The sequence below is a fragment of the Lactuca virosa genome, chromosome 2, assembly GCF_052849685.1.
Source record: "Lactuca virosa cultivar CGN04683 chromosome 2, Lactuca_virosa_CGN04683_v6, whole genome shotgun sequence".
NCBI lineage: Eukaryota > Viridiplantae > Streptophyta > Magnoliopsida > Asterales > Asteraceae > Lactuca > Lactuca virosa.
The window spans coordinates 7,157,775-7,177,983 of NC_136427.1; the positions used below are offsets into that span (position 1 = coordinate 7,157,775).

Below are 20,209 nucleotides of genomic sequence, written 5' to 3' on the forward strand. Positions count from 1 at the left end.
TAGCTACGGATTTTGACTCCGTAACAAATGTCGTAGCAAGCTAGTTACGGACTTAGATGCGGTAGCAAATTTTGTAGCAAAATAGCTACATATTTTGATTCCGTAACAATTTTTGTAGCAAAGTAACTACAAACTTTAATCTGTAGCAACAGTTGTAGCAAAATACCTACGCCTTATAATTTTGTAGTAAAGATCTGTTTGGACCACTCAAAAACTTGAGGATCCAAAGCAACTGGTGTATAGTGGTAACATGAGGATTGGTCTTAATCAAAGGTGCAATAAACTATAGTGGATGAGATGTCTATAGGGTAGGACTATAAGAGTATGTCTAAAAGAGTCCAGATAGTATGTTTTGCTATGGAGGACGTTGCTGCTATTTTTCCTTGTTAAGTAACAGTGGGCATTGAGATTTCCAATGTTTTTTCTATTTATAAAAAATCCCATTCATAAAAAGCAACTTTAGGAATCGGTCTAGACTGATTTGTAGCATAAGGTGAACAACAAAAATATCAGGAGTAGAAGATGCTTATACCCATTATAAACTTAAGACTTGAGATGAACTCTTTAACAATCAATTCATGAAGAACCAAGTCAATAGTAGGAAGCATAGTACGATGAAGGATTATTCTATATAATCCTTTAAATTCAAATCGTAATGCCATAAGAATGAGCGAAAATGTTGCTCTTCTCTCCTAACAATGGAGGGTCAAGATGCCTTTAACTCAACAGATTTTGTAAAGGTCAACTGATCCCACAAATAAGACAAAAAAACATAAACATCTTGGACACTCGTAGTATTATGTTGGAGTGATTGAATATATGACTCTAACTAGTACCACTTATCAAAATTAGACTAAGTGTACATTATATTTAAGTGATTGCAAACTTCTTTAGTTGTTTCGTATTTCACCAACACAATGCTAACAAATTCGATTATAAATTTTTTATCCAAGTTATAATTTTATGATGTATCAAACAAAGTTGCATAGTTAGCTGCTTTGCCATCATAAATTTACCTAATGTACAAGTAACACATCCATCTAGTTGAAGACTAATGCACTGCAGAGAGTCGTCCTTATGAGCCATACTGAGTTATTGACAGTAAAAAAAAATAATAAAAATACCAGTAGCAAATACATTTGAATAAGTATCAATCTTACTTTAACGGAAAAATATCATCAACAAAATACGAACTTTAGATATGTTTTTCTTCGTTTCCTCTTTTAAATTTACAAAAGTATCGCACCAAAGATGATGAAGCCATACAAACAAATGTAGTTTTTGCTTGCTAAGTGTAATAACAAATTGAAGCATTGACTGAATGTTAACATTTGAGCTCACAAATTTACATAATATTAATGTGTAACCTCACTATGAGAAGCCTCCATCAACAAAAATTATGAACCCTAATGAAAAACGAAAAAAATAGAAAAATAATAGAAAATAAAGAGTGATACAAAAATAAGTAAGATATTGCCTTCATCATTTCAACATCTGTCATTTCCATATTCTCTTTTTCATAGTCCATACAGGTCCCATTGGTTTTCTTGATTGGTATTTCCTTCATACTGGGTGGCTCATAGTCGAGGGCATTATCCTCATTTCTCAGGCTTTCATGAACAATGGTTTATTCAAATTCGTCATGAGATATATTCATTGAAGGCGACGATAAAAACCTGCACGGAACATAAGAAGATATCTATAACCAAATTTCGTTCTTTTTATTTCAGAGATTGAAAACAAAACAGAGCTTTATGATCTTTGCTAATAAAGCATTTGCAGTTGAGACTCACTTCTTCAAGAATGAAGTGCTTTTATACACAAAAAAAAAAAGAAAAAAAAACATTAATACACTCAACTTACACTATTTGTAATGTGGAGGTTGAGCAACGAGATCATTTGTTTGTTAAATGTGAGGTTGTTGCTAGGAGTTGGTTTGAGATTTTTAAATGGTTGGAGATTTCACAAATTCCTTTTGAATCCATTCCTGATTTGTTTGTGTTGGTGGATCAGTTGCATATTGCTTCGAAAAAGAAAGTTGTCTTGGATACTGTGGTATGTACTTCTATTTGGTATATCTGGAGGTTCAGAAATAAAAAAGTGTTTGTTGGAGGAAAGATGAGGCAGAGTGAGATTGTGGACTCTATTATCCAATTTTCTTATCTTTGGTATAATAACAAGAATAGCAAATGTATCATAGATATGACAAATTGCTAGTGAGGCTATTTCAGAAAAAAACAAAAAATACACTCAACTTACAAGAGGTGCCATTGAAGAATTTTATCAAACACTTGGTGTTCATAAAAATAAAGAACACAGATCTGTTGAATTAAGGGCAGTTTTATGTTATTCATTCTTTTTCTTTTCTTTCTTGTCCGGTATGTGCTAAGAGAGTTTCATCTATGGATTATCATTCTATGCACCTTCAACCCCTGAATTTATGCGTTATTTAAAATAATTGAATATGTACAAACCAACCAAAAAACACTTGTGTAATTATTGCTAAGTTAGTCACATCTTAATCAAATAGAAGAAATGGACACATCATACATGAGATTACATGAAACAAGAAATTCAATAATTCGAATTGAAATATTAAGCAAGCAACTCTGACAACAAGTCAATATAATGATCAGATAATTAAGGTAGTGAAACATGTACATGATTAGGAAGAAGGAAACAAGTGTCCGATGTAATCTTACCTGTGCTATATAGCTGACTTCAAAATGAGCCAAACTGCACATGTGAATTCAAATGTTTCTCTAGAACTGCCATCCCTGTAGGAGATTACAACAAGTTGTAAATCGGAGAGTAATGTAAGTTTTTTGTTGGATCAAACATGTTAATCCGTTACTAATAACCAAAGGAGACACCATATACCTCTTCTTGTTTGGTCTTTATGAAAGAGTTTGGGTCTTCCGTTGCATGACACAATCCAAAAGTTGTATCTATTAACTTTAGCTCCGGAGTAGTTGATTGCCCATTTGTGAAAACTGTTATTTTTGGACAATTATTGATTTCCAAAGCATCTAACAATGGCCATTCAAAAGCCTCCTTTCCTAGGCATATTCCCTTGAGATTTGGAAGGTTGTAAAGTGTTATGGATTTTAGACAAGGGAACACAACCTCAGTAGTAGTCGGTCTGGTTTCGGAATCTTCAACTTGTTTGACAATCACATCCATACTCTTGCAGTCAGTTATTTGTACCTCTTGGAGCTGCAATAGACTACCAACCATGCAACCAGTGAAAACGTGTCCAAGAAGTGGACATTTATTAATTGAGACCTTTGTAAGGTTTGGAAAGTTCAACACTATCCACCGATTGCTCTTCCACATATGTTTTAGTTCATAAAATCCACCCAAAGTCACCTCTTTTAGCTTCTCAAATACCACAACAGATTGTGTTTCAATATCCACATCTTCATTTGTCCCTTCTGCTACTTCAAATACCTCCTCCGTTACAGAATCATAGGCATTGGTAATAGATAGATTTTCAAGATTCTTCAAATTAAGCAACTCCTTGCATGGAAAAATTATGCGGCTTTTCAACAAGTTGTCACTCTTTTGTGCATCTACTTCAACTAAATTTGAAAAAGACCAAGGGAACTGAAGTAGTTTTATCATATCTGGAGTAGAGCACATAGGGAGTTGAGTCTGCTTAGAAAAAACAAACATAGATCATCTCAAACACTACAATTATAAAGGACAAATACATTTAGTATATAAACATAGTAAAGGATTGCAAGTTCTATTATTTTTAAACGAGCCAACATGTATTTCCAATCAACAACCTAGTTTATGGCGCTGCTTACATTATTTTCTGTGAAGATGAGCACTGTGAAGAAAATTTCTAATTTATACATTGCATTTGTTTAAACAATTTAGATTTTATCGATGATTGTCGATTTGTTTAAACAATTTAGATTTTATCAATGATTGAGTCTTTTTAAATAAAAGTAAAAAAATTAAATATTTGTGTTTGTGTGTGTGTGTGTGTGGGGTGGGCGGATAAAATAAAAAGTAAAACTGTAAAAGTTAAGTGTTTTGGCTACTTCATATAGGTAGTTTTTCATGTACTGAATGTTTACATCCAACTTTTTTAGGAAAAAAGATAACTATGTTATTGTATTTTTATTGCATTGTCAAATACAACAAATGATATATGGATGATATACTTATACTTTTACAATCATCTCAGCAATACTATTTTTGTCAAATTTAGGTAATAAACGCTACATAAATGTTTAGCTTGTAGAAGATGAGAGAGAAAAGAACAACTTGATTAAGTAACTACTAACATCACAATACTGTAAAATATGTGAGATAATTGGATTAAACTGGATAAACGGTATAAATGATTTAATTACAAAATATAGCTCCATACAAAAATCTATTTGTTAATAGATATGAGTGAAAATATGTAAAATAAGCTAATGCTTTTATTTCCATCTATTTTGTGTTTTTTTCTTAACCGAATGAAGTTGTTGGTTCTAAGTTCCTAATTAATGATTTATGAACTTTCAAATGATTTGAATAAGAATGAACTTGCCAAGTATCATTTGTAATACACAAGAAAATAATTTTTTATATTCATATATTTGATATAAATTCTTAAATCTTCTGTTTTCAAGGAAAGAAACTATTACGTGAATTTTAGAAGCCCTTTTTCTTAGGTGCTTATTTTGTTATGCCTTTAGTCGAATACTTGCCCAGACTCCAAGCCTCCAAGCCACTAGTTAGATTTGTTTGTTTTTTTTAGCAAAAACTGCAAATTTGGTCCCTGTGTCGATTTTTGTGGTTATGGTCCATGTGGTTCCAAAATTGCAAAGTTGGTCCTTTTCACTAGGTTTGTATCAAAATTGAAAAGACTGATTTACGGTTTTAATTTCTTTTGTTACATTTTCTTTAATATTAATTAAACATTAAAAAATGCAAAAAAAGAAAATAAACCCCTAACCCCCACCCAACTCCTCCTTTCTTTACCTTCTTTCTCTGTGATGCTCTTGGGGTTGCAAGCCGGTGAAAATAGGGACAATGTAAAGAAGATTCTGATCAAAACTAGTATTGTATATGTTCAGAAATGTTGGACATGGAAAAAACCACCCACAGTGAATGCGTCAATTGGGCCTTTAATTGTCTTTAGTTCATCTAACTTGATTTAAATATTAAATTGCTAACTTATGAATTAGTGAATATAACATCTTTCATAACATAAGGGATAACTTAATATCTTAGGATTGAAATATTGATTTATAATAAAAAAATAAGATTGCATATTTTCATAACTTTTTATGGATATAAAAAAGGGAAGTGGTTATATATGTATCTTCATTTGGTTTTGTTTTATGTTTCCTTCTGGAATACAAATATGAACCTGCCACCTAATTTTTGTAAGCAAATAATATGTTGAACATCATAAAACGACATGCTGATCACCTGGTTAAATGATGAAGTAAAGTGATAACATACCTCATCCTCATGTGTAACATTTGTCAAATGGAAGTTGAGGCCATATTGATCAAGACTATGCTTGCCTAATCCTGTATGTATGTAGCTGAGCTTCGGAGTCATGGAGTGACCAGATGTGAAATTCATCATTTGTGGGCAGCCATACATCTCAACCTTTTCCAATGCTTTCCACCTGAACTCATTCTTCCCCAAGAAGAAACCCTTGAGATCTGGTAAATCTACAAGTGTAAGGGACTTGAGACGGGGGAAGACTATTATAGATTTAGATGTTTCTGTGTGCTCTCCCTCTTCCTTCACAATCACTTTCATTGCCTTGCATTGTTTTACAGTCAGTTCTTTGAGTTGCTTGAGGCTTTCAAGTGTGGAACTTGTGAATATATATTCCAAAACTTCACAGTTATAGATTTGCAATTTCGTAAGGTTGGGCAATTCAAGCCAGGTCATATCTGCGGACCTTGGGATGGTGATTGCAGTACAAGTATCATCACTTCCATCACCAACATTCGTAGTACTATCAACACTATCTTTGTTTATTTCTTTACTTTCAAATATCTCCACCATTGACTTACATTTTGATATTCTCAACTCTTCAAGCTTATTCAGTTGTCCCACTACATTGGATGGAAACACTCTTGATAGGGCAGGACAATTCCATATATGTATGTTTTTGGAGTATTGGCATAAGAACCAAGAAGCAACACTGACTTGAGAACACTACAACAACACATGAAAAATCAATGGATCTATTTAAATTAACAAATCTTAGCTGTTTGCTACACACATACACACTACAATTTAACATATCATTTGTTTCTAAAAGTGTGGTAACAAACACGAGTGCTTCCCACAACTAAGGTAATTAAGTAACAATGTGGACAATGTAAGTTGAAATCCAAAAGAGCAATATACAGAAAAATCACAATATTTCGGCCATTTTTTGCAGTTTAACAATTCCATTTCAGTTTTAGCTCATCAAACCTACCCAAGTTTGAAATTTCTTTCTATATTGACAAATTTGACCTAGTATAGCAGGTTAAAGTGGTCATAAGTGAAAAGGTTGTGAATGTTTAGTCCACTTAATTTCACCAAAGCCACTCAACTTTGACAAAATTTTCTATTGTGACCACTTTAACCTGCTATAGCAGGTCAAAGTGGTCAGCATAGAATATTTCTCCAAACTTGGGTGGATTTCATAAGGCAAGATGAAGTAGAGTGCCATGATTTATGAAGAGAAAATAAATGGCATTGGACTTTTGACAAATTCCAGGTCACCACTGGTGTGACACCTCAGCAGAAACTTTTATGAGGTTCTGATGGTGACAGACAGAATCAACGACGTGAAGAGAGTGGAAGGATCATAAGAAGCATACTTCTGAAAGACACAGAATCAGCATAAGGATAGAAGACCACCTAGGCCACAAAATCTGGGCCTACATGTGAAAAATTCAAATGGTTTACAAGACAAAGTTCATGTTGGATTTTATGGTGAAAAAATGAATTAAGAGAAATCAGACCGTGGTGTTTGGACTCCACTCCATTAAGGAAGACGGTTTGTCAAATGACCAAAATACCCTTGTTATATATATAACCAAATAACTAAAAACAAGAAAACAGTTGTATGCTATGCTTTATATTGTTGGCAAGAGAGAACAAGTAGATGGTGGATGAAAGAAAAGGTACACTAAATCAATCATAAAAGTGGCCTTAATTATATAGGCTTACAGGAGATTTTGAACAGCTACAAAAAAGAAAATAGAAACAAGAAAAAAACAAAACTGTCAGGGTGCTAATTAACACAATTAATTAGCATTTATTCAAATTAAAACTTGAAAATGAACAGACTTTGATTAGCAATTAATCAACATATATATTTCAGGCGTGTCTGCAGGAACACGTGTATAAACACATACAAGCATGATATAAACCATAAAATATACAAAATATTGTAACTCTGAACTTTACTTGTCTGTATTGAAGAATGGATAAATGCAAGAAATAGCAACGCATTTCCATTTATTCTTTTATTAAAGCATCCTACTTTCATTTCTTTCTATTATAGCAACGGAAATCCTTTGTATTTAGATGACACTGCTATAATTGGGTTGGTTTCTTAAAGTACAATGCTTTAATAGGAAAAAGTGAAAGTAAGATGATCTGATAAGCAAATCGATCAAAATAAATTGCTACTTTCATATAGGTACTTTCAAAATCCACCCATTTATAGCATTCTACTTTCAACTTTTCTTTTCAGGCCATTGTAGCCATGTATAATTGGGTATATTTTTCAAAGTATGATGCTATAACTGGAAGAAATGAAAGTAGGATTTTATAATAAGAAAATAAAGGAAAGTATGTTGAACAAAAAAAATGACTAAAATATACCCAATTCAAAATTAATCTAGCGCCATGATTTATGAAGAGAAAATAAAAGGCATTGGACTCTATAACCCATTACCCCCTCAATGTGAGAAAATCAATATGCTTATATTTCCGTACTTGCCTGATTACATGCATCATCTTCTTCATGTTAATTTATTATACATCTATGAATTTTCATTAATTGTATATTGTAAAATCTATCTTAATTCTAATATTCTAAATAGATCGAAAGCATTTTTAGAACAAAGATTTTTTCAAGGGAGTCCTTTTCAGTAAAGACTTGGTTAATTATACTTGATAAATTAAGATCTAGAGATATTTCCAAAATTGACAATCTTGACATTTGACTCTATGATAGTTCAATGTCATAAAGTTAATATTTTAAATATGACACTTTTCTGGTACAATAGAAGTTGTAAATAGGAGCCTTTTGCCACATATTGTATTTATATATTTTCAGTTGGCACACTAGATACAGTTATGTAAAGTTTCATATTCTTTTGTTTGATGTCAGCAAAAAAAATATTTCTTTTAAACAGCAAACTGAATTTTATTAAGCCAAACTAGCACATGCTAGGAAATAAAAAAAAAATGCATCAATAAAATCATTTTTGTTCTATTTTTCATGACTTATATACATCAATCAATCAATTTTTTTCTCTCCCTCACAATCCGGTCTTATCATAAATCAATTTAATGACCTACGCAAATGAAAAAACTATTAAATATTATGCATGTAGTTATTCATTTTTGTCTTTCCAGCTTCAGAAGTATTAGCTTATGGAGTTATATCACACAACTAATGGAGAAGAGAATATTAAAAAAAGAAATAAAACAAATAATTGAATACATAAAGGTGCTAATTAACACAACTAATTAGCATTCATTCAAATTAAAACTTGAAAATGAACAGACTTTGAGGTACTTTGATTAGCAATTAATCAAGATATATTTCTCATGCAGAATCAAAGTATGACACTGGAAGTGGACATGGTGGTCATTATAATGGGTTAGTCTCATCTTCAAAACTAAAAAAGACAAAGAATATGAGATATAAACAAATGCAAGCATGATATAAACCATAAAATATACAAATATTTCACCTAGATTTATAGCTATGAATTTTACTTGTCTGTACAAAAGAAGGGATAAATGCAAGAAATAGAAACGCATTTCCATTTATTCGTTTGTTATAGCATCCTACTTTCATTTCTTTCTATTGCAGAAATAGAAATCCTTTGTATTTGGATGACATTGCTAGAATTGGGTGGGTTTCTGAAAGTACAATGCTTTAATAGGAAAAAATGAAAGTAGGATGCTCTTAGTTATAAGCAAATAAATGGAAGTAAATTGCTATTTCTATCATTTTAGCCTTTAATAAATGACACAAGACCACCATATTGGTGCTATAATTGGTATATTTTTCAAAAAAAAAAATGCATCAACAAAAAAGACATCAATAAAATCATTTTTGTTCCATTTTTCAAATTACCTAATAAAAAATCAAGAATAATGTTGATATGACTTATATGCATCTATCAATTAATTTTTTTTCTCTCCCTCACAATCCGGTTTGAGTCCACCATCCATTTTAGTTAATTTAACTAAATTAAACTGGATACAAAACATTTTAAATGATTTATAACCATGCTTATCATAAATAACTTTGTGACCTATGCAACCAAATAAACTTAAAAAAAAAAAAAAAAAAAAAAAAAAAAAAAGGTATGTAGTTATTTATTTTGTGTTTCTAGCTTCAGATGAATTAGCTTAGGGAGTTATATAAAGCAGCTAATGGAGAATAGAATATTAAAAATAAATATATATAAATAAAACAAATAACTGAATGTGTAAAGGATCCACTAGTTAAGAGAAATGATACCTTGAACTGATCATGGATGGAAGTAGTTGTGATCGTAGTACCGCCATCGATGCTCTTTAGGCTTGGCAGAGAATAAAGCTTGAGATAATTAAGAAGAGGGAAGGAGGAGATGGTGTTTGTGTGAGTAGAAGATATTATTTCTTCATTTTCATCATTAATATCTCTATTTGAAACAACTTCTTTAATACCATCACAACTGCTTATCCAGACCACCTTTAAGTTGGGAAGAAGTTTGCCCATGACAGGTGAAAATAAGTACTTTATGCTTTTGCAGGAACCCATGGATATGTCGGTGAGGTTGTGGAATGAGTAGGATTGTGATGGGTTTTGAGGAATTACAAGTTTCTTCCAATTGCACTTCCACACATCACTCATCCTCTCCATATTTCGTAAATTTAAATACTTGAGGTGGGGAAGTAGTAGAGGTGGTTGATGATTATATTTATGCAGAGTTGTTGCGAAATCTGTGCTGCTGCTGCTGTTGCTACCGGAACTCTCTATCTCAAACACCACTTCAACATCCTTACAGCCGCTTACATAAAGTGTTTGAAGGTGATTAACGTGAAAAGGTTTGGGATGAATTGAGGATTCAACGTCAGGAATATTAGCATACACCTCTGAAATGATCTCTGCCTTGGATATAACATTAATCTGCACATATCTCAACAACAAATATAATTACAAATCTCCTACAAATAAATACGTAAAATACACGCACTTACACAAATACGTAAAAATGATATTTTTCACAAGAAATTACAAAATTGGTCCCTGTGTTTATCTCTTCTCTTTTTTTTTTTTTGGTTTAGGTCCATTAAATTGTTTACGAATTTTGGTCCCCATTAACTTGCTTATAAATATGCAAATAATAATATGAAGGTTAAAACAGATCCACACTTAGCAATGTGGGAAATATAGACTACTTCTCCAAACTTAAAACTGTTGTAGTGACATTGGTAATTTGTCCATGTTTTTAAATTTGGAGTTTTAACTTTTTCTTTATCACATACTGAAGTGTAAAGATTTAGAAATAATTTGTCAGGATACATCTCTTCACGCAAATTAATAATCTTATTGCACTTTAAAGTGTGAACACATCCAAAGAATTGTGTAGAATTGTAGTGTGATATGTATATACGTGTATGTACGTACAGAGACACATATACATAAGTGCTCTAGCATCAAAATAGAAATAAAAATAGAAAGCTCAATGACATCACATACCTCTTGGTTGTTCTGAACCAATTCAATGTTTCCCCTGGTTTCTTCCCAAGTTCTCCTACCATCGATACTCACATTCATAACTGTTTTCACATCAGAATTGGTCACGGTCGGTGTGAATACGTTTACAAACCTCTCACACTTATCTATTCCTATACTTTCAACAGCTTGAAAGGTACGGATGAGGATATCAGAGCTACTTTCACCTTTCATCCTCCACAACTCTCTTAGCTTCCCCAAACCATATACACGGATGTATCTCAAGTTGCTACTGTACTCTTCAAACTCACCAACACAACTCATGTCGATGTTAAATAACAATTCAATGCTTCCACAATTAGAAACATGAAGCTCTTCCAAACGACCCAGCAAAGACATGGGATTGGTTGGAAACAGATTCACAAGATTATCACATGTTCTCACTCTAATCTCTCTCAACATGCAGGCATCAACGTCTTTGCTACTTATAACTTGATAAGGCCATATCTCTTTCAGCTTATCCATCCGCCAAATCTCCAATTTCTCCAACTTAGGAATCAACATCTGCACAATAATTAAGACATGTTGATAATCAGTAGTGAAATCAAACTTAAAATAGTTTGTTTGGGGGATCACAAATTCACAATCTAATCAATACAGATTTTCATTACAAAGAAAATCTATGAAACTGTCAACATAAATCCGAATATAGAGGTACCTGTTTGTTAAAGAATGGTTGAATTGCAGAGGCATTACTGGACATAGAAGATGTTGCAGATGTTTTCTCTGGATAAATGCTACTGAAATTAGGAAGGCCATCAAGTTCCAACTCCACCAGCTGTGGTAGCTCAATTACATTAGCAGTGTTGCAAAGACCTATCAAATCTGGTAGCATCTCCAAACTTAGAAACTTTAGCCCCTGAAACTTAATTGCCCCGGCTTCACCATTCTCACTCTGTGCAAGTACTTCCAGAACAGGGCACTGTGAAACTGTGAGGCGCTCAAGCTTCACCAAACCATTTGCAATAGGGACTGTGAAGAGGTACCTCAAGTTTTCACACTTGAACACATCAAGGACTCTTAGATTATTAAACCCCTGCTGAGGAAGATGAACTGATTCCATTAAAACTTCTTCAAGATCGTTCATACCATCCACCTCCAAATAAAGCACCTCAGTTTTCTTAAACAACTCATTGATGCTAGATTCCAATAACTCATCTTTATTAGTGACCAACCTCAATGTGTTTTCAAATGAGTGCATATTTTTGTCAGTATTGTCTACTAAACCACATCCCATAGAGATCCTGAACCTTTTAAGTTTAGTAAACAGCATATTCGCGGGTGTACTGTTGTTGTCGAAGAACTCAACTTCTAATGCAGAAAGATGATTCGAAAGCTCTGCTAATTCAACACGATTGCTGTCTGTGAAGCAAATAGCCTTTTTATCATCAACTCTCATATAAAGCTCTTCAAGCTCGACCAAATTTATCAAGACACCATCATCAATACGAAGATTAAGACACCCTGTCAAATCCAGTAGCTTTAGCTTCTTCAACTTTCCGATTGTGGATGGTAACTTTCTGATGCCACAATGAGCAAAACTGAGCACTTCCAAATTCAAGAGTTCACCAATAACAGAGCAATCAAACATCAATAGGCACTGGTGGACAATGAGTGTTCGTAGCTTGGTGGAGCATTCAGGTGATCTGGGAAGCAACGGATACTGCATTTTTTCATAGGCTATAACTTCAAGATCTTCCATTTTTTTATAAAAATCTTCAGGAAACTTAAGCGACTTATCTCCATGCATAAGTCTCAAAAGTGCAAGGTTTGGGTATTTAAAGTCTCTAGGAAACTCAAACATACCCCTGCAAGTAATAGAAATTCTGTTACAAGACTCACTCATTCCAGCACTACTCCACTTTGAATTATCACCATGGTTGATTATCCATGGATGGTCACCCTTAGAAACTCTTCCTAAAACAAAATCGAGCACAAGATCATGCATTTTGACACACCCATCATCATCATCGCCATCCATCAACAAATTTGCTTTTTTGAGACTGTGCACATGCGTCTCTGTCCCGTCCCTAGCCTCTCCCAAAGTAGAAACTCCATTCAACAACCGTAGGCCCCATGCATATCTTGTGAGTTCCTCGATTGGAATATTAAAGTCATCAGGAAACAAGCCACACAGAAGAAAAATTGCTTTTTCCTCCTCTTCTTGTATATAGTCGTAGCTTATCTTAATACTTTCTTGCACATAATCAAGATTTTTATTCTCCAAACGGCGAAGTGTATCTCTCCATGCAACCTTTTCTTCAAACTTAAGACGAATGGCAATGAGATTAATGGCAAGGGGCAAAAACCCACATCTTCTCACGATCTTTGTTCCTATTTTATTCAGCTCCTTATCATGTTGTTTTAAAGAACCTGTAATTTGCCAAAAGAAATTTTGTGCTTCAGGCTCCTCCATCACTTCCACTCTAACTATTTTCAAATCTGGATCAGCTTCTACAGCAATTTGTTTGCAAATATTTTCATATCGTGATGTCAGCAACAGCTTGAAGCCGTTAGGCAAAGGACTCAATCCAATATCTTTGAGTTCAATTGTCTCCCATACATCATCTAATACCAGCAAAACCCTTCTTTTACCTTCTAGAAGTTTCTCAAATGTTATACGAAGACGATCTGCTCTTGCTTCTTTACTCATTTCAGTTAGAGATGAGCCCATGTAATCTGCTACAGCTTGCTGAATAGAAAACATGTTAATTTGTTGCCCAATAACCACCTTCACAACATACTCAAACATCTTCTTATCTTCTGCAGTCTTTTTCACTTGTTCCATCATAGTGGTTTTTCCCACACCTCCCATTCCACATAGGGCTATCACTTTGCTCTTGTGATCTTGTTGAAGGAAATCGAGTATCTCCTTAAAACTTTTCTCTCTCGATCTGAAGTGATTTTGGGCACCAGCATCCGAAGGTGAAGAACTAGATGCGATTTTCGAGTTCACTTTCCCAAGAGGTCTTTGAGCATCACTCCAAGTTATCTTACTATTTTCATCAATAAAACTTTCCATCTCCTCCATAGTCTTGAATGCCTCCCTTCCAGCTCGATACCTCATTTTCATGTTAAAACATCCATTCCCAGTACTTGGAATGCTTTGAGCTTTTTCTTTAGTCTTTTCAACTTCTTCCAACCAACTAGGTATACGAGCAGGTATCTCCAGATTACTTATATTGTTTCTTTCCATGTGCTTTTTGACATCAAGGATTGTACCATCCAGTTGCTTCATTTTGGCATTCATGTTCCTAACAAGTTTTGTGGAGGAAAAGATATATCCGAGCTGTTTTTTAACAGGATCCATTAATGATTGAACAAAAGGACTAATGATTGCAGATATAAACTCCATCTTTCAGTATTCTAGCTTTTACAAAGACCTGCAAACCATGTAATAGACAAAAAAGGCAATGAAATTGTTAAAAGTTGTTAATTATTAACTTGCTTAGCTATCTTTATTCAAATATAATATACAATCCATAGATAATTAGTGTTATAAAAGTTTCCTTCAGGATTTAGGACACATAACAAGTTTGGCTAGAATAGAATTGATAGTTGGTAAATTAATGTGTATGTAAATTCATAGTTAATTTTGCTGTTTGGCTTCCCTTGTCAACTTAACCTTGGTTTTCTTTGAAATGATTGAAAGTGGGAATAGATTGTTAATTTCAACATCTTCATCATCGTGTGAACTTGTGAGAGATGAGGAACAAAATATCGTGCCTTTTAATTAGGATTTATTAGTTGTAAACAGAGTCCTGCAGTGATACAATTAGGGGATTTATTAGGGCTAGAACTGATCTCTACGTGGAAGCATCTGTCCTAAGAAAACCATTTCTCCAAAACATTGTTCAATAATCAAAAGAGGGAAAATGAGGAGGCACTGTCATTCATTCAAACATTTACTTGATTTTATATGTGGAGCATACACGAACAATCCACAACAAGTAACAAAGCAAACATTTTTTTTTCAGATAATTTCGTCAAAGGATCGATAGATTCAAAACAGAAAACAACTACGAAAAGTTATTCATAAACAAAGAGAAAAACTTTCAACAAAAACATACCTCTTCTACTATATGCGCCTGTGCTAATGCTTGCTGTTTTTGCTGCTGTGTACAACTGGTTTGAATTGTGAAGAAGAAGGCCAATATATGAAGTATGAACAAGCCTCAATTATTGCTGTTGCGCTGCAAATACTACGGATTTGGATGAATGGAAGTAATGCAGTCAACTGTCATAATCTAGGTACTAAGAGCATTGCCTAACGTACTACAGAGTATAGCTAAAATAGTACAGTCAACAGTCAACGGTCCCACATATTGCTATCGAAGCACGATACAATGTTGGACCTACCCCACAGACCCATGAAGATGTGATATTTCTTTACACCGCATTTACAATACCCTAATTTTGGGCATCTCTTTTGTGAAAACTAGGATTTGTTAAAAAGTTTCAAAATAATTGTATTTATTGGGATGATTATTAGTTGGCCTAATATTTGAAAAAACTTATGGTAATAATTTAATTTAACAACAAAAAAATGTGTTTTTAAAAAAAACATATCATATTAAATCAGAGGGTTTAAAATTATGAGAAAAAATATTTTGAACTTTTAATAACAAAATTTACATTGTAACAAAAAGGTCGAGAACATTATCACTCATTATAATTTCATATAAAGAGATATTTACATGTAAATGATCAAACGGTATCCTATAATGGGTATGTTCAATAGCAAGATTTTAATAACTTTTTTTTTGTTTTTCTTTTAAAAAACTTGAGTTAGAGAAAAAAAAGTTCATTTAATAGTACGAGTTTAAGTTTCTACTCCAAAAGTTATTTCAAGTAGATTTTAGTATCTTTTAGTTTTTTGAAATTTTACACCTTTAAATGTTAACTACTTTTATGGAATAATTACACACAAGTAATCACCATAAAGAATTTCTTAAACCAAGTACAAAGAGCTTTTTTGAGACCATATATACCGGAATTTTCGAAGCCAACAAACTTCACCCGGTTGGTGGGCAACACTTAGGGGAGGAGTCATATAAACCTCCTCATGAAAATCATCATTCAAGAACACACTCTTAACATCCATTTGGAATATCTTCACTAACTAACGAATGTATGCAACTGTGTTATTAGAGTACAACATTCATCACTTTTGTCGTCAAATTCTGTGTGAGTGAAACTAACCCTTCCTATGAGTCCAGTGAAGAGTTGTTAAGTTTCTAAACCATAGCATTCTACTAAAGGAGATCATAAACAACCTCTCTATAGGATTGGTTTCTGGCATTATATATATTAGCAATAAATGAAGCAAACAAAGTCAAATAAGATGAATAAGAAAACTACTTTGGACTAATGTGGTGGAAGATTTAGTCACAGTTAAGGGTGAGCGTTTGGACCGAAAACCCGAACTGAATCGAACCGAATTAGGCCTAAATAAGTAATTCAGTTCGGGTTTCGGGTATCTATATTAAGCTTATTCGGTTATCGAGTTTTTCGGTCTGGGTTATCCAAATAAGAGCTTATTCGGTTCTAAATACTTGGCCCATAATTTTAGCATGGTTGTATAAATTTAGGCAACTTTGAACTGTAATGGCATCTTCGTTATTTGCCCGATTTGCCAAGGTTTTTTTTTCCATCTTGTAGCTCACAATTTAAACTACTGTTTACATAGTTTATATGCTATTTTTGGCTATATCAATGAGATACATGCCCCTAAACATGGGTATTGAAGTTGAGTTTTCTGTTTCAACATGTTTACAGAAATTTATGCAACTTTGAATTGTCATAGCGTCTTCATTATTTGTCCGATTTGCCTGATTTTGGTGTTTGGATTTTACATTCTTATATCTCAAGAATAGTTAATTCGTGTTAACAATAAATTTAAAGAAAAAATGAAATCTTTTTTAGTGTATATCGAATATTTTGTCCATTAATTTGGAAACAAAAACATACCAAATATATAATTCGTGTTTACATGTAAGTCTACAATTATATGTTTGTCCTTGTTGTGTATGTTTATTACATAAATTCTGACATTTTTTTCATCTTTAAAACATGTATATTTTCATTATTTTTAATCAACAAAATTGTTTCTTTGAAAGTTTTATTATGAAATCATAAGCTACAAAAGTAATAAAAAATACAGTATTTATAATCATATTGTAAATGTTATTCAGGTTATGGAATATATTAGATTGTTAATCATATTGTAAATGTTATTCGGGTTATTCGAGTAATAACCGACCCGGACCGATTAATACATGAACCAAACTAAACTCGTATTAAGTCAATCGATCCGGGTTTCGGTTCCTCCAATTAGCCTTATTCAGCTTTCGGATTTTTCGGATTTGGGTGGGTTCGGTCCGGTTCCGACCCAAATAACATCCCTAGTCATAGTAGGTGGTACAGAATAAGAGGAACAAGAGCAATGTATGATGTTGTGGGCATCGTATAAATTGGGTCATCGGATGCAATGTTATCTCTTTATTTCAAATGTACTAGAGTTGATTATCTAACACATCCGGTGGATGAAAACAACATTATAATCAATAGCTAGTTATAAAGAATGTTACAACTACATTAGGCACATTTTATTGGTCCTACACCATGTGCATCACCAAGTTAACAATAAGCATAGATCCTAAATATCCCAAATAGGTTTAAAACCAATTTAACAGAACTTTATAATTTACATGTAATGTTAGGCCTCATTATTTAGTAGTTGATACTTGGACTTTCTTTCGTAATCTCATCCGCAACAAACATAATTTAACTTTAACTAACATATAAAATAGGTTTAACTAGTCTACAAATAATAGAATATTAGAGAATTTTGACCTTAGATTTTGTGGTTCTCCATCGTATTGAGTTAGTTTCCAGAGAGATGTATAGGAAAATTTCTCAAACAGATTTTATGAGACGCCTTTACTCAAACTTGTAACACTAGAAGGTAAGACTTCCTACAATTAAAATCTCGTTTGCTACACATGTCAGTATGTGACAAAACAAGTTGTATTGCATTTGGTACGTATTGACAGTGTGACTGATTTCAATAGGGCAAATAACATAAAAGCCCTTAAGTTTTCAAGAAATGTTCGGATTTACCCTTTGATGACGTTTGGGTTCATTAAATCCGGATATTTTGTTTAATTTGTTCACATATACCCTTTTAAGGGGTTTCAAGTCACCTCTAGTTACTAGTGGTGGTCTTGGTGATTGTAACACCATGAGGTTAAGAGGATGTATAAATGTTTTTATGTTAGCATTGGATTATGTGGTAGCTAAGATGGCCATAATATCATAGGTGTAAATTGACAACTATGGTAGCCTTGTGGTCGTAATACCATAGATTGAAACCTTATTGGTCAATAGCAACTTTGGTGGCTGTAATATTATATTGTGTATTGTTATTGGAGAATTGCAAGTTAATAGTAGCTTTGGAAATCAACATACTATATTTGCGAAAGAATATATTGTAGTGAAAATTTGCATGGTTGTAATGTCAGTAAGAGTAATGTTGATTGAATAAATTGGTAGTTTGTGTAGTATTGATACTATTGAGGAGAGATTATGTGAAACTGATAGTAGCTTGTGTGGTTGTAAGTCTATTAAGGATAGTTAATGGTTTAAAAAGCAGCTTAGAGAGATGTAAATCTGACTATTGGAGAATTATATACTAACATTTTATTCGAGTGTACGTTGGTTGATTGAATAACACAAATGATATATATTTAGTTGTGTAACTAATTTATGTCTTGTTTATATGGTTACTCACTAATCTAGTTGTACCTTACCATTTTGTTATGTGTGTATTTCATGCTCAAATAAACTTAGCAGCACAACGTGGAGTTGGTAGCGCGGGACTTAGATTCTTACACGAGAATATTGTAAGATCCTCTTGATAACTTCTTGTGTTGATTTATTAATATGAATGTACACCAGATTTGTTATGATTTGTAAATTAAAAATGAAATTTTTGGATATACTTTGTATTAAAAATTCGGGTGTTACATGAATGTCAAAGATACAAATTAGAAAACGACCGACTCAAGCGAAAAGAAGACAAATCAACACAAGAATCCAAGATCCATAAGGATGAAGGGATACCTAAAGTATCGGACAAAGAAATACCTATGATATGACATCAAGATTGGAAGCAAAGAATTGTATGGACTACTCAAAAACCTGAGGATCCAAGGCAAAGTGTGTAATGATAATATGAGGATCAATCTTTATCAAAGGTGAAATAAACTATAGTGGATGGGATGTCCACACAGTAAGACTAAAAGAGTGGCTGAAAGGGTCCAAATGGTATGTTTTGCTACAGAGAACGTTGTTGCTATTTTTCCTATAGTGGATGGGATGTCCACATAGTAGGACTAAAAGAGTGGCTGAAAGGGTCCAATGGCTTTTTTGTTTATAAAAAAACTCATTCATCAGAAGCAACTTTAGGAATTGGGCTAGACTGGTTTCTAGCATAAGTTAGTTTCTGAACAACAAAAACATTAAAAGTAGGAGATGCTTATACCCATTATAAACTTGAGACTTAAGAAGATCTCCTCAACAATCAATTCATGAACAACCAAGTGAATAGTGGGAAGCAGAGTACAATGAAAGATTATTTCATATAATCCTTCAAATTCAAATCGTAATGCTATCAGAGCCAAATGTTATTCTTCTCTCTTGGATACTCATAGTATTAAATTGAAGTGCTTGAATATATGACCTTAACCGATACCACTTATCAAAATTAGATTGAGTATACAATATGTACAAGTGATGGCAAACTTCCTTAGTTGTTTCATATTTCGCCAACACAGTCACAATAAATTTGATCACAATTTTTTTTATCTAACTACAAAGAGTTCGTCCTTTTCTTTTTGAGCCATATTAATGATAACCAAAATAAACAAATATCAATAGCAAATACGCTCGAATGACTTTTAACATTTGAACGCACAAATTTACATAAATTTAATGTGTGACCTCACTATAAGAAACCACCATCTACAAAAAATCATGAAGCCTGATGAAAAATGAAAAACAAATAGGAAAATAGGAAATGAATAGATAATAAAGAGTGATACAAATTTAAGTAAGATATTTCTTTCATCATTTCAACATCTATCATTTCCCTATTCTCTTTTTCATAGTCCATAATGGTCCCATTGGTTTTCTTGGACCAAGGGTTTAAATGGTTGA

The 20,209-nt window shown here is 33.0% G+C and overlaps 1 protein-coding gene across 3 annotated transcripts; it reads right to left on the reverse strand.

The window, feature by feature from the left end:
• Positions 1-1,178: 1,178 nt before the first annotated feature.
• Positions 1,179-15,172, reverse strand: LOC145158865 (uncharacterized). Of its 3 annotated transcripts, XR_013737339.1 has the most exons (9): positions 15,061-15,172; positions 11,649-14,373; positions 10,955-11,494; positions 9,731-10,381; positions 5,470-6,183; positions 2,881-3,654; positions 2,703-2,777; positions 1,864-2,078; positions 1,179-1,676 (listed from the first exon to the last, which is right to left on the reverse strand). XR_013737339.1 is itself a non-coding variant. In XM_079077726.1 (7 exons), the coding sequence occupies exons 2-7, from the start codon at positions 14,343-14,345 to the stop codon at positions 2,763-2,765; spliced, it is 5,391 nt and encodes a 1,796-aa protein (XP_078933852.1). In that variant the 5' UTR covers positions 14,346-14,373; positions 15,061-15,172; the 3' UTR covers positions 2,562-2,762. The 3 variants fall into 3 exon arrangements, 1 of the variants encoding a protein (XP_078933852.1); XR_013737338.1 differs by lacking the exon at positions 1,864-2,078; XM_079077726.1 differs by lacking the exons at positions 1,179-1,676; positions 1,864-2,078 and having other exon boundaries at positions 2,562-2,777.
• Between the last annotated feature and the right edge of the window lie 5,037 nt (positions 15,173-20,209).